Source organism: Tiliqua scincoides, chromosome 8 (genome assembly GCF_035046505.1).
Source record: "Tiliqua scincoides isolate rTilSci1 chromosome 8, rTilSci1.hap2, whole genome shotgun sequence".
In the NCBI taxonomy this organism is placed as follows: Eukaryota; Metazoa; Chordata; class Lepidosauria; order Squamata; family Scincidae; genus Tiliqua; species Tiliqua scincoides.
In genome coordinates this window covers 9,583,468-9,596,801 of record NC_089828.1, presented here as the reverse complement: position 1 = coordinate 9,596,801, position 13,334 = coordinate 9,583,468, and the positions used below count along the sequence as shown (strand labels likewise).

Here is a 13,334-nt window from a genome sequence, read left to right as displayed (position 1 = left end):
CACGGGTGCATCCAGGAGGACCCGGACACCAAGCATCCCAGGGCTCCACAGACTGGAACCAGCCCCTTGAATAGAGCTCAGGGGCATGAACAGGACATGCCCCCTGCAAGCAGCCCTATGCACACCGGGGCACAGACCTCCTGCCAAGCGGTGATCAAAGCTTGGATCACTGTGACACAGTCTGACTCTCCTAAGAACTGCTAGAGCTAGTCAAAGGCACTTCTTGCCTGAAGAGGACCAGGGTAAGGAGGAAGAAGACCTCCTACAGTGCGAAGTTGCCCCCCGGGAGACTAAGTGCCGCCCCATCCAGAGGAGGTTGGAAGTGTAGCTCTGGCTCAGCCCAAAGCACCTGCATTCTGTTTGGCTCCCATTGCTGTTCATTTCACACCCTTTTGGTATGCCATGGCTGGCAGGCAACAGGCCGTGATGCCATTACCTTCTGGGGGGAGGGGGCTGCTGAAAAGGATAGGCAAAGCTTTGAGTCATCAACCTCTTCACCCAAGCCCAGGACTTCACTCTGCTGCAGATGCTAAAAAGCAGAGGTACAAGAAGGACCCCCTTGCAGCACACAATGACAAAAGACTGAAGATAAAGGACTGAAAAGCCCTTTCTGAGGGTGGAGGGGAGTTTGGAGGTTGACATCCATCTCTGCCTCTGCACTCCCAGACCTCAGCCAGGAGCAGCTCAGAAGGAATCTCTGGGTCACAAAGTCAAATGAAGGTGCAGAAGGCATGGCAAACAACACGCAGCGCCACACAGAGTTCGCTGACAGAATTTACTGCCACAAGGCAGGGGGGTGGCATTCAAAAAGATGAATTTGCAGAAGACAAGGTCCATTGGCCAGGACAGGGTGATGGAGCCTCAATGCTCAGAGACAGTGAAGATCATAAGGAGAGCTCGACTGGATCAGCCCTGTTGGATCTAGTCCAGCTTCCTACATCCCACAGCGGCCCAACAGGTGGCTCAGGGAGCACACAAGACCCCTGTAGCTTGTTGCCTCGCCCCTGCACCTGGCATTCAGAGATAGGCTACTTCTATGCCCATCATGGCTCGTCACCTGGGGTGAACTTTCCCTCCATCTGTCCACTCCCTTTTCCAAGGCATCTAGGCCTTCAAGTGTCATCACCACATTCCCTCACCGCAAGGAGTTTCATGCTGGGTAAGGAAATATTTCCTTTTGTCTCTCTCCAGTTGACTTTAGGGGATGCCCCCTGGAGCTGGTGTGGTGTGAGAGGAAAAAAGAACGTCCCTTGCATGATTGCACAGGCCTCAGTTACGTCCCCCCATAGGTGCCAGTTGCTCTCACTGTCCGCCTCCAAAGAGGGTCCTTTCAACCCCCTGCTCACTCTCCTCCTGGAGACCACCCCCTTTCCTTCCCAGAGGAATAAATGCCACATTCGCATGACTGCGTTGACACCTGATGTCACTTGTAGTTGTCTTACTACTCTGTCAACAGCTAGAACATTCGGTGAAGAGGAGCAACACTGTCGCTTGAAGAAACAAAGAGAGACCCTCTTAGGGTCTGCCACAAGCTGGTCAGAGCCACACCAGCACCCTCCCGTGCACGCCTGCACCAGTCAGCACAAGGCCAGACTGCTGGCAGCCAGCTTTGTGGTGCAGCAGGGGCCAACACAAAGCACTATGGAGCTAAGCCAGCCTCTTCCCCAGGCTTGCCCCCAAAGGGACAGGCTGCACGCCTCACACCAGTGAGCCTGCGGGCATCTGCAGCACCCCTCTTGCTGCTGCCACAAGCCTGCGAGATTCCCTTCCTGTGAAAACGAGGGTGTGAAAGGAAAGCATTGGGTCCCTCTTCCTGCAGGAGCAATCGGGGCCTGCCAGAGAAAAAGGCCTCACTCTGACACGAGAGACATCGACCGGGAGCCAGCCAGACAAACAGAAGAGGGGAAGGCCTTGTACCTAAGCCGCTCTGCTTGACTTCGGAGGAGTGTCGAGAGTAGGAGAAGAGGCGATATCCACCTGCCTTGGAAGAGGACTCTGACAGCACCTGCCACAAAACAAGCCACTGGCCAGTGGTCTGCCAGGCCTCATCAGCGGGGGGGGGGGGGAGGAGACTTGGGGAGGGACACAGGCTCCTGCCTCTGCCCAGGAGCTGGGAAGCCGGAGAAGACACTCAGCAGCACAGGCAGCCTCTTCTCCAGAGACCCAAGGTAGGGAAGGGGCTACTCCAGTCTGGCCCTCAGGCATGTCACAAAGCCAGGAAGCGGCAGGGCCCCCCAATCACTCCTCCCCCTGTGCCCCTGGCCTCCCCCTCCCTTGGGACTACCTCCATTGAGCCGGTCTTGCGGTTCCGGATCAGAGGTGACCGCCGCTGAGCAAAGACGGGCTCTGCGGATAGCTGTGAAGCCTGGTCTGCATCATCAGGGGCCTTGGGAGGCAGGTCTCCTGCGCTACCCTGCTCTGACTGCTTGGCTTCCTTCTGCATGGAAAGACAAGGACCATCTCCAGCCTTGCCCCTTTCCCCACTGCGCCCTTCAAGGAGAACGCCAACACCAGCACCACCGGAGGGCACTTCACAGCCTCTCCCTGCAGCCAGCAGCTGCTCTGGAGGTACAGGGGAGGCCCCCAGCACCCTGTTTGCATCTGAAGGCCCCTTCAGGGCAGCCGCTCCACTCCTCAGGAGCCAGGGCAGAAACGGCTTCCCCACAGGTGGGTAACCAGGGCCTTCCCAAGGGTGGGGGCAGCAGGCATACCTCTACTGATGCTGGACGGAAGCCGCAGCCTGCTGGGGCACCACCGTTCTCCTCGCAGCCCTTCACACCCGGGCTGAAGTGCAGCTCCACATGGAACCTCTCCTCAGACGAGGGGTCCTGCCAGGGCAGCAAGCCAGAGCATTCCCTTGGAGCAGAAAGGCAAGCGGGCATTGTCCCCGTCCCAGGCTGCTCCTGCCCCAACCCTCACTTTATTGTTGTCCTCATACAGCATGATCACGATCTGCGTCATGTAGTTCAGCTCCGAAATGGCCCCAAGGTAGTCCATGGCCCGCTTCCACTGGGGGTCTTGGGATTCCTACCGCACAAGAGGCAAGGAGGTGACCAGCCAAGAAGACATTGATCTGTTGCAGGAGATGAGGGTAGCCCAGGCAGATGGCCCAGCTCTCCCCTCCGCTTCCCTGTCCCAGGAAGGATTCTGCAGAGAACCCCTCCCCCCCAGAGTGGGCTCTGAGGCTGACAGGGCTGGGGGGCTGGCTTGCACAGGGCAAGGAGTCCACAAAACTCTGGGTCCTTCTTGTGGCACTTCATCCCCTCCCCGCTCCACTCAGACCAACAAAGGCAGTCAACACATGCAGAGAAAGGAGACAAACCCTCAGCACTCTAAAGACCCAGGGAGGGGAAAATGCTGTCCCCAAGAAAGGACAGAGGAGAAGGAGGTGGAGGGAGAGGTGAGTGACCTGCCACAGTAAGCCCACTGCCTGCACCGGGCCACCCGCCTGGCTTCCAAGTCACAAGGAGAGTTCCACTCGACCTTGTGCTTCTCTCCCCGGACCAGTGTCAGCCTTTAACAAGGCCCCAGGCAAACCCGTTCCAGGAAGCAGAGGTATCAGCTGCCCCTGCTAACAGTCCTTTCCACCCCAGAGCTAGTCTCTTGGGGGCAGACCAGGGCGAGGGGCCAGGGTCCTCACTTACATCCAGGAGGCCCCCGTAGCGGAAGATGCTGAGCAAGGAGTGGACGTGGCTCTCGCTGGTGAAATACAGGCGTGTCCGGACATGGCGCCCAGGGGACAGCACCCCCCGTGAGTACCTGAAAGCAAGCCAGTCAGCTGGTCGGGGGCAGCACCAGCCACAGGGTTGTGGCTGGCGCCCAGAACGTCACACACCAGTCTCTTTCCAAGTCCCCGCTTGGAAACATTTGGGGGCACGGCAGGGCAGGTTCCCAGGATACCCAGGGCACAAGGTCTCAAAGATCAGGGCTACAAGAAGCAGGCCCAGCAGCACAGGTAGGCAGCTGCCCAAGGCCAGCAAGCAACGTTGCCTCCGTGGGCCTCGGTCATTTAATACTGCTGGGTGCCTCGGAGAAGCCTCTCAAGACATCTGAGCAGCCCCCAGTCTTGGGGTGAGCTGACAGCCCTCCTACACCCAGAGTGTACAGTGGGGGGGGCCGAGAGGGCAAGGTGGCATGATCACAAGGGACTTCTTGAAGGCCCCCTAGAGAAGGAGAAGCAGGAGCAACAGGTTCCCATGCCACACAGCACCAACCATCCCTCCTCTCCACACCCCATGCTTTCCTGAGACACCCCCTCCTGCCATGGGAAATCCCCTATCCCCCTCCAGAAAAAAGAAACGTCACCCAAAGAGGGCTCACAAGGGATGCAGTTTGTTGACGGACTCATCCTCATGGGTCCTCTGCAGATCCAGCTGGATCTTCCGGACAAGAGGCAGGCAGAAGCCCACTGCAATCTCCAGCTTCTCATGCTTGCTGATGCCGTATTCCTGAGGGGGGGGAGGGAGGGGCACCAGGTGGGCACCAAGGCACCCCCAGTCCTGACATGCAGACTGGCAGCACACACTCCCATCCCACCCGGAGCTCCAGCCCTGCAGGGCACACCTGGGGGATGACGACGTCAGCCAGGGCCTTGGACAGCCGGAACAGCTCGGAGGCGCCCTCCAGACAGAGGGTTGGGTTGTGCTGCAGGTCATACTTGACGCAGTCATAAATGTCGGGGATCTTGCTGATGTCATACCGCCGGTCCTTCAACCGGAAGTCCCGCTCCAGCTTCTGCCAGCGCTGCAGCATCAGTTCCAGCGTCTCTCCGTGGTAGAGCTGCAGGTCTAAAGAAGCCACACACCTAGGGTCACCGCTGGGTGGCCACACACCCAGCCCCACCCTGCAGCCACTCCTCACCTGCAGATTTTGGATCTTCCAGTCGCTTCTGGATCTGGGAGGTGAGGCGTTCAATCAGGTCAAAGACCTGGTCACAGACCTCCACAGGATTCCGGATGAGGCCCATGGACTTGACCAATGAGGTGCTTCCTGTGGGTGCTAGCTGGAGGCCAGCAACAAAGCAAAGGATGCTTGGCTGCCTCGCGGGCTTGAATGCTGTGGTCCTCTGCAGGCTGCCCCCATCCACAGCAGCCAACACACCCCTCTCCCCCTGCACCCCACACAGGGTGTCACCAACAGCAGGATTGGGGCCAAGGAGCCCTCTACCGTTCTGACCAAACAATGGCCATGAAAGCAGGAAGACACCAGGTGCAGGCCTGCCCCTTGTGCTGGACATAGCCAGAGGCTGGGTAAGGGAGCCCTCCGGAGGGGCCCAGCACAAGGAGGCCAGAAGCCCAGGGCACAACCAGCACCCGAGCCCTGTCCAGCACCTTCTCGTAGTCCTCTCCTCCGAATGGCGCGTCCTTCTGCATGATCTCCCGCAGGCGGGCCTTCACCCGATGCTGGCAGCTGCTCAGGGAGTCGCTGTCGCTGTCCAAAAGACCGTTCATGTTGGCACTCTTCACCATCTGCACCAGGATGGGTGTCAGCTCCCCCTCCAGGGCGAGGAGGCCCTGCAGAGTGTGGGAGAAGCCCTGATAATGGGGGGGGGGGTTGTCCAGGAGAACCCCCAGGTGGCACCAAGGACTGTCTCCTGCAGCCCGTCCCTGGGACCAGCTGCAACAGCTCTTGGCCAGGCCCTCCTACCACCCAACAGGAGATGGCTGTTACACCGGCCAGTCACTGTTCAGCTGCCCAGGGCCCTAAGACCGGCCGAGGGTGCTGCAATTCCCCCCCACCGACCCACCGGCATCTCCCGGCAGACAGACTGCCCACTGGCACCAGGGAGGGCAGGGAGAGGCACCTTTGCAAAGGCTGCAGCTGTCATCTGGACTCTGCCTTCATCTGAAGCGTAGATCTTAAGATCATGGCGGTAGGTGCTGTGCAGGCGGAGGAGGCCGCAGCCTGGGAAGCCGGCATAGTCCCCTGTGTGCAGAACAGCTCCGTGCCAATTCGGGGCACCTGCATGCAGCCCAAAGCAGCTTCCACCCTGCCCCACAGGTGTGGGTGGGTAGAAGGAGGTCGCAGGGCTCCAGGGTGCAATTCCGGCACACCTCTGCACCTTGGTGCCTCCGTGGTGGGATGCGGCAAGCGACTGGCCCCTTCCAGGGCTTCAGCCGCTTCCAATGAGGAGCAGCTGCTGCTGCTGCTGCTGCTGCGCTGGGGCCACGTTCCACGTGAGACGAACTTCTTGCATCCCACCCATCTTCTTTCTGCAGCCCACCCCGTCACTTATGCTAACGAGCAATCTTGTTTTTTTTGAAAGGATGACGATGAGTCGTTAAAAAGTAACAACTGCCTTCCCGCTTAGTGAGGCGTCCCTCAGGCCAAGGAGCTTGTCTGCAGCCCAGTCCAACCCCTGCGTGACTGGAACTGCTCCAAGCACCCCTGGTATCACATCATCACCTCCCAGACATGCCAGCCCAAGGCCAGTTCCAGGGGCTGGGAGGCAGACAGAGCGGGAAGGGGTGTGGGAAGGAGGGAGCGGTGTGGGACGCCCAGCTGAGCGGAAGAAGAGCTTCCAGTAACTGCCACCCGCTCCATCCAGTTCCCTCTGCCTTTCTATCTGCAATGGAGGCACATTCGGCCAGGAATCAAAACCCAGCGTTAGGAGTACATCAGCCCCCAGGGGACACAGGTGTTGCACATCAAGACACAAAGGCAAGGAAGCCCCTGTGGAACCATAAGAAAGGCCTGACTGTGAGAGGTCAACACTGGTGGTCCCAAAGGCCACTCCCCCGAGCTCAGAGGCTGTGCAGCCTTTCCCTGTAACCTTCCAAGAAAGCCAAGGCTGCTCCCCACACCTGGCCTCACCTTGGCCCCCTGGGTACATGCAGCGGAAGGCCCGGCCCAGTTCCTCCGCCTGAACTCTGCCAGTTGGTGTCAGCTCTCCCCCCCACTTCAGCACCAGCAGCAGCGACGGCGAGGCCTCCTTACGAGCGTCTGAGGGCAGAGAGGCAGCGTCAACCCCGTCCAGCTTCTCATGCCTTGAGAGGGGGGTAGGTGTTTGGAGGAGACCGCGTTGGCAGCATCAGGGGCAACATATCCAACACTAAGCAGTGGCAGAGTGCCTACTCCTTGGAGGTTCAAGGGCCAACCTCCTTCCAACCAGACACCTGCCTTCGTCTTCACTGGAGGCCTTCGGGCGTCCGTGGGGCAGATATGTCAGCTGCACCTTGCGGTTAATGCCAGAGAAGTGCCCATACCTGCCACAAGGAAAGAAAGAACAAGACCCACATCCTGGCATGAAAGGAGGTTCCCCCGGCACCTGCACTGCAGCCAAGCCAGTACCCACCCCTCCACTCCCACATCTCTCCTTGGCCCTGCACACCTCACAGGCTGCTTCCAGCTGAGGCCCAAGACCCAGCACCCTGATAGCAGAGGAGCCACCAGGCATCCCACACAGTGGGGCACCAAAGGGCCTTGAGACAGAACTGCTGCCAGGCCTGGCCCTCCCCCCAAGAGACTTTTCTCTCGCCCCTTCTCACATCTCTAAGACGGTCTTGAGCTGCTCCAGCTTGGACTTTCGCTCCTCGGTCTCGCTGTCCTCCTGAGTGCCCGGCTCCAACACCAGCAAGCGGGCAATGTCCAGCACCTCCTGGCAGAAGGCAGAGGGCCTGGTCTTGCCTGGACCCATACAGCAGAGGCCCATCGTCCTAGGCCCAGGGCAGCCTCCCCCCTCACACACACAGGCAACTGCTAATGCCCTCCTCCCTCCCTTCCTTACAGGCCAACAGAGAGCCTTCGTTCAACAGCCCTGGTGCCTTCCAGAGCTCCCTTGCTACACACAGGCAGAGCCAGACCTGCCAGAGCTGCCTTGCAACATGCAGGCAGAGCAAGACCCCCACCTCCCTGTCCCACTCCAGAGGACCTCCCCTCACCTGAAGCTGCTCCGGTCTCTTCAGTTTCAGTTTCCCAGTCTTGTAGCCCTCGTACTTCTCAAACAGTGCAAAGAACCTGCAGGGGCAGAGACAGGCTTAAGGCAGCTGCAGGGCCAGCCAGGAGAGCAAGGCCTCCAGAAGCTAGGAGCAAACCAGAAGGGTGCTTGACAGAGGGGCGGCCCCCCAGACCCTGAGGGCACCCCTCCTTCTCACCCCTTTCTCCAGCTACCTGGGGTGCTTCACCTCCATCTTCATTTTCTGCTTAGGGGTGCGATCACCATGCCGTATGACAGCAATGACGCAGCGCAGCTCCATCCTGCGGGCAAAGCGTCCAATGTGCTGTGTCAGGCACACTGTCCATGGTCTGCTCGGGGGGCACTGCCTCCCTCTGGCCCATCCATTCCCAGCAATGTCTGTCATGTGGGTCTTTGACCATATGGTGGGAAGTCCCACATGATTCTTGGCTTTGGTGAGCCTTGAGACCTCAGAAGAGACATGGTGGTCCCTGTCCACCGCTCGCCCTCGGCTCTCAAAGGCAGCCGTCCACCCCCCTTGCTTGAGGTAGCAGTGAGAACAGCTTTTCCTGGATATTTCGCTCTGCCAGGTTGGGGGGGGGGCAACCCTCCCTCTTCCTGCTGGAAAGGGGACAGGGGGTTGCTGCTCCTGATGTTTCCCTAGGCCTGCCTACTTAGAAGTAAGTTCCACTGGATTCAGTGGGGAATACTTCCAGGAAAGTGATGGAGCTTCAACGCATACAGTCATTGTGACTTGTCACTTGTGATGATCCTTCCTCCATCTGTCCAGTCCCCTTTTAAGGGCATCTGATTTAGATGCCATCACCATATCCTGTGGCAAGGAGTTCCACAGATTAAACACACGCTCGGTAAATAAACATTTCTTATTGTCTGTTCTGATTCTCCCACCTGTCAATTTCAGTAGATGTTCCCTGGTTCTGGTGTTGTGGATAGAGGGATATTCTCTCACACACATTACCCATCCCGTGCACAATTTTGTATGTCTCAGTCAAGCCCCCCTCAGGCACCTTATTGAAATTACGGAGCAGAACGAAGTCAAACAGGAAGGACTTTCGAACTGTAGGAACTATCCAGCACTAGAACAATCTGCCCGGTACCACTGTGGACTCTCTATTACTGGACATTTTCCAGCAGAGACCAGACAACCACCTGTCAGGGACACTGTCTTCACCTCAACTGAGCGGGGACTGGACTAGACAACCAGCAATTATCCTTCCAACTCAGACATTCAGTGAGTCTATGCGATGAGGCTCATTTCAAGAGGACAATTTGATTCCTCATTTGGCTGCTCTACAGCAAGGCTTCTTTTGATTCAGGGATGGGTTGGGGGGGGAGCTAAAGGCAGAGAAAGCAGCAACCTCCCAACGCAAGACTCTCTGAAAAGGATGCAGAACCTAGCAAGAAAAGACAGAAACTGGGAGGGAACTGACTCTCCAAGCAGAAGCAGCAGAAAGTCTGGTGCAAGGCCCACCTTCGCAGTCTTCCCCCCTTCCTCCTCTGAAGGAGAGCCTGCCCACCCCTGCTGTCCAAACACCACACCATGTCTCACAGTGTCTCCCTTTCTCCCAACAGCACAAGCTCTGAATGCTGCGCCCCACCAGCTCCTACAGGAAGCCCCAGCCCAATAACGCCAAGCCCTGCAGTACTCACATTGTCCCTGATGTCGTGGGCACAATAGGAATGTCCTCTGCCTCAGTGGGGATGGACCAGGGGATCTGGAACTGGGGGGCCAGTTCACGCATTACAATGTTCCTGGGGAGGAGAGAAAGAGCAGGAGAGAATGCAGACCCCGCCAGGACCACTGCCATGCCCAGCCCACCCACCCACTCCAGCCAGTGGTGACTTTTAGGTGCCAGGGTGAGGCAGGTTTGGCTGGGGCTGGAGGGGCCCTTGAAGAGGGCCCTGCATGCTGTCTGCCAGAAGCCCCACACACCCTAGGATCTTGGCACAGTCATCGTAGTACTTCATGGAGTTCTTCACAAAGCTGAAACCATTGACGTCACAGACAAACGAATGCCCGTTGGCCCGCAGGAGGTCAAAGCCACACACCGTCTGCTGCAGGGGGCAAAAGGGGACACCAGGGTGTCCAGCAGGCTTGTGCGCCAGGACCACAGACAAGCAGACTCTGGCCCGGCCACAGCAAACCAACCTGGGTGGCCCTCCCAGCCTTGGAGCCGCTTTGTCAGAAACGGCAGAGGTTCTGGGAGCACAAAGAGCCCCCTGGAAGCCTCTGCCAGGGCTGGTGCAAGGGTAGATATGCAAGAGCTCCTAAAGTGCTCCCCCTCGGGGCACCCCAGACAGGACGGGCTGGCAACATGGAGGCAGACAGGCGCATGCAAAGGGCCCGATGCTCCCAGTGGGTCCACTTGAGGGGGAGGAAGACTTGAGGGAAGAAAGCTCAAGGCCCTCTGCCCCAAGAGCCAGAAGGAAAGCCAAAGCCCTGGGGGGGGGGGAGGCTCACCTTGAAGGCCACGCAGACCTTTCTGGCCACCAGCTTTTCCATGGCTGTCAACATCACTGGGTAGCGAATCTCTTTCCCTTCACTGTCCCGCTCCACCTTTCCATCAAGAGCAGGAGACTTCCGGGCCTCTGCATGAGCATAGTCTGGGCCAACTGTATACACCTGTGCCCCAGAAGCCAAGAGGTGCCACTCCTGAGTCCCGGCCAATTCTCCCCACACCCTCCATCACCCAATGGGAATTCTGGAGGAATTCTCTATGTTAGGATTTCTTGCTTCATCTGTCCTTCCCCCATCTCCTCCCCCCACCTTGACATCTGTGCCGTCTGTAGGCATGAACTCCTCATAGATATACGACCCTGTTTTCCTGACGCTGCTCTCTGGAGAGTAGACGCTGCTCCGGCTCCCAATCTGGAAGAGAAGGAAAACTCAGCGAGTGCGTGCAGTGGAGGAGAAGCCCACGGGCGAGTTGCAGGCAGGCAGCATGGGGGGGCCAGGCGGAAGCCTCTGGCATGCCCTCCCATGCCAAGGGGGACCCGCAAGCCCTCTAGAGGCAGAGTCCCATGCCTGATGTGCCTCAGCAAGGTCCCACTGCCCACCCTAGGAATGGCCCCCTGCCCAACAGACAGGCAGAAGTGTGGCCAAGAGACAAGCAGCCATGCTAGCAGAGCTCTGGTCTCCTTTAGGACACTTCTCTCCTGCCTGCCGGTTTTCTGAAGAGTGCTGTGGAACACCATTCACTGTTTGTAAAGAGTTATGCTGCTTGGCCAGGGCACACTTCCAACTCTTTTTAGACCGAACGATGAAAAACAGAGAAAAAATCAGGGGGGGATCAGGGAAAAAAATCTCCACCACCTTTTGCTGGCAAGGTGCCAGCTCAGACCTGTCAAGGCCTGGATGTGCAAAGGGCGCTTCATGCCACACAAAACCTGCCCGTCCACCACCTTGGTCACCTGAGACTGTGCCCCACCACTCACACTCTGGGGCTGGGAGTGGAGGGAGGATTCTGAGTCTTCTCAGGCTGTGGAGAGACCTGGCAGCGACTGTCAATTCTCTCTCTGAGTAGACAGTAAGCACAAGGTGGCTTCCCCTGGCTTGGCAGAGACTGAGAGGTGCTCCCTGCCTGTGCTCCTGGCAGTCAATTCCGTTTTCTCCATTGCTCAAGTGCCAAATTATCCTTCAGTGTGCTCAATGTCTATGGTATTGTTTGGATATCTGCTGTAGGACATCTTTTTGCTCCTTTGATAGAACATGAAATCAGGGAGCACAAGTTTTATGTGAATAAATAGAACAAAACTTGGCCCACCTCTGCCTAAACAAGAACACCTCACAACCTTTCAGGACAGCAGTGAGGTCTGGTTTGGACAAGGAAGAGCTGGAACAAACCCTGCAAAGATCCCTACTGACAAACACTCCCCCCCCCCCCATTCTTGGAATGTGTATGCATACCCCAGCCACCTTTGCCCAGAAGCCAGGCAACACCAGGCAAGCACTCCCCCCCCCCTCCCCGAGCGCCACATGCAGCCACAACAAAGCCAGGGGACGACTCTGCTCTGCTTGCTGCCTGGTGGGGGGGGGGCGCATAGAGGAGGCTCCCCATCTGCTGCCAACCTACTCCCTGCAAGTCTCTTGAGTGGACCCTGGCAGAGAGGAGCCTCTGCAGCAGACCTGATGCATCCCCGTGGGGCCTGGGTTGCTGGGCAGTGCGGGGACAGCGAACCCCTGCTGCTTGGGGCCGGTCAGGCAAGAGTCTTCAGCATGGGGGCTCATAGGCCTTGTCCGAGGAGCCTCTCCTGCTCCTAGGGTCCATGCTCTGCCTCTCCAACATACCCAAGAGGAGGAAGCACCCCACCACCCCCTTATTGAGTCCCATACACAGAAGGAACACAACTGGGAACAGATCGCAGAGATCGCAGTGGAGAGAACAAGGAAGTACTCACTCTGGGCTACAGGAGGCCCAGTCAACACTGGCTGCACAGAGCCAAAGAACAGCGTGCTTGGAGCTGCCCCCAGCTGGTGAGGTTCCAGCTCAGCTCCAGTTGCTGCTGCTGTTCCATGAACACATCAGACTCTGCCCCACACCCCCCATTGCAGCTGCAAAGCCAGCACAGCCCTGGAATCCTGCACAGCCACACAGCAGCCGTCAAGGCAAGCCTCTTGTCCAGCCGGCCTGCTCCTCCTCACCAGGACCCCCACCTCACCTTGCGAAAGAGGCGTTGGCTGCCCCCGCCTGCGGAGGTGGGATAGTAGATGTAGACATTGTGGTCCTCAGCGCTAACAGGTTTCTCCACGAAGGGCTTGGGGAAGATGGAACCATTCACCTCCACCTGATCCTCCCCCTCCACGAGGTTGCACTCTGCAGCAAGAGCAGGGCTGTGTCAGACGCAAAGGGCCTGATAGCCCCTCCTCACTAGGCCAGGAGGCCGGAGCACAGGTGCCGCTCCAGGGCCACAAAGGGACCGCGCTGCATGGCAAGGACACCAGGACCCTGGCAAAATGGGGGAGCATGCAGGGCTGCTTCCGAAGCTGCCCCCTCATGTGAAACAGGGAATGGGGGCTGGTGGCAAGAGTGGTCTAAGAAGCCTATCACTGGTGACGCAGCCCCAGGAGGCAAACACCCTGAGTGCGCCTGCTGATCACTGCTCCTACTGCAGCAGTCTCGGAGCCAGCCCAGCCTGCCTCAACAACGCTCCTGCAGCCACCACCTCCAAGCCACAAGCAGAACCTGCAGCCCTTCCCCCCCCCACACGACCTGGCAGCCCACTCACCCTCCGGCTTGTCAGGATCTCGGTTAAGCACAGCATAGCGGGGCAGGTCTATTCCCTCTTCCTGAAGGATCCGGTACACCTCCCGCCTGCAGAGACACAGAGCACCTGAAGGCAGGGAAGACTGCCAGCAGGGAGGACCCTCTTGGTCTGCTACCCTGCCCACTTCCCTTCATCACAGCACAGCGGATCCTCT

The 13,334-nt window shown here is 58.4% G+C and overlaps 1 protein-coding gene across 1 annotated transcript in view; it reads right to left on the bottom strand.

The window, feature by feature from the left end:
• The window catches only part of PPIP5K1 (diphosphoinositol pentakisphosphate kinase 1), a 30,645-nt gene that overhangs the window by 15,028 nt on the left and 2,283 nt on the right, over nt 1-13,334 (bottom strand). Inside the window, exons 4-24 of the mRNA XM_066635911.1 lie at nt 13,142-13,227; nt 12,575-12,729; nt 10,683-10,784; nt 10,377-10,538; nt 9,849-9,970; nt 9,566-9,667; nt 8,110-8,196; nt 7,881-7,956; nt 7,488-7,597; nt 7,120-7,205; nt 6,814-6,942; nt 5,804-5,925; nt 5,331-5,513; nt 4,861-5,002; nt 4,564-4,787; nt 4,321-4,448; nt 3,645-3,759; nt 2,920-3,027; nt 2,712-2,828; nt 2,285-2,437; nt 1,918-2,005 (exon numbers count right to left, since the gene is read on the bottom strand). Of these exons, the coding sequence (XP_066492008.1) occupies nt 1,918-2,005; nt 2,285-2,437; nt 2,712-2,828; nt 2,920-3,027; nt 3,645-3,759; nt 4,321-4,448; nt 4,564-4,787; nt 4,861-5,002; nt 5,331-5,513; nt 5,804-5,925; nt 6,814-6,942; nt 7,120-7,205; nt 7,488-7,597; nt 7,881-7,956; nt 8,110-8,196; nt 9,566-9,667; nt 9,849-9,970; nt 10,377-10,538; nt 10,683-10,784; nt 12,575-12,729; nt 13,142-13,227 (2,597 nt within the window). The remainder of the gene's footprint in view (nt 1-1,917; nt 2,006-2,284; nt 2,438-2,711; nt 2,829-2,919; nt 3,028-3,644; nt 3,760-4,320; nt 4,449-4,563; nt 4,788-4,860; nt 5,003-5,330; nt 5,514-5,803; nt 5,926-6,813; nt 6,943-7,119; nt 7,206-7,487; nt 7,598-7,880; nt 7,957-8,109; nt 8,197-9,565; nt 9,668-9,848; nt 9,971-10,376; nt 10,539-10,682; nt 10,785-12,574; nt 12,730-13,141; nt 13,228-13,334) is intronic.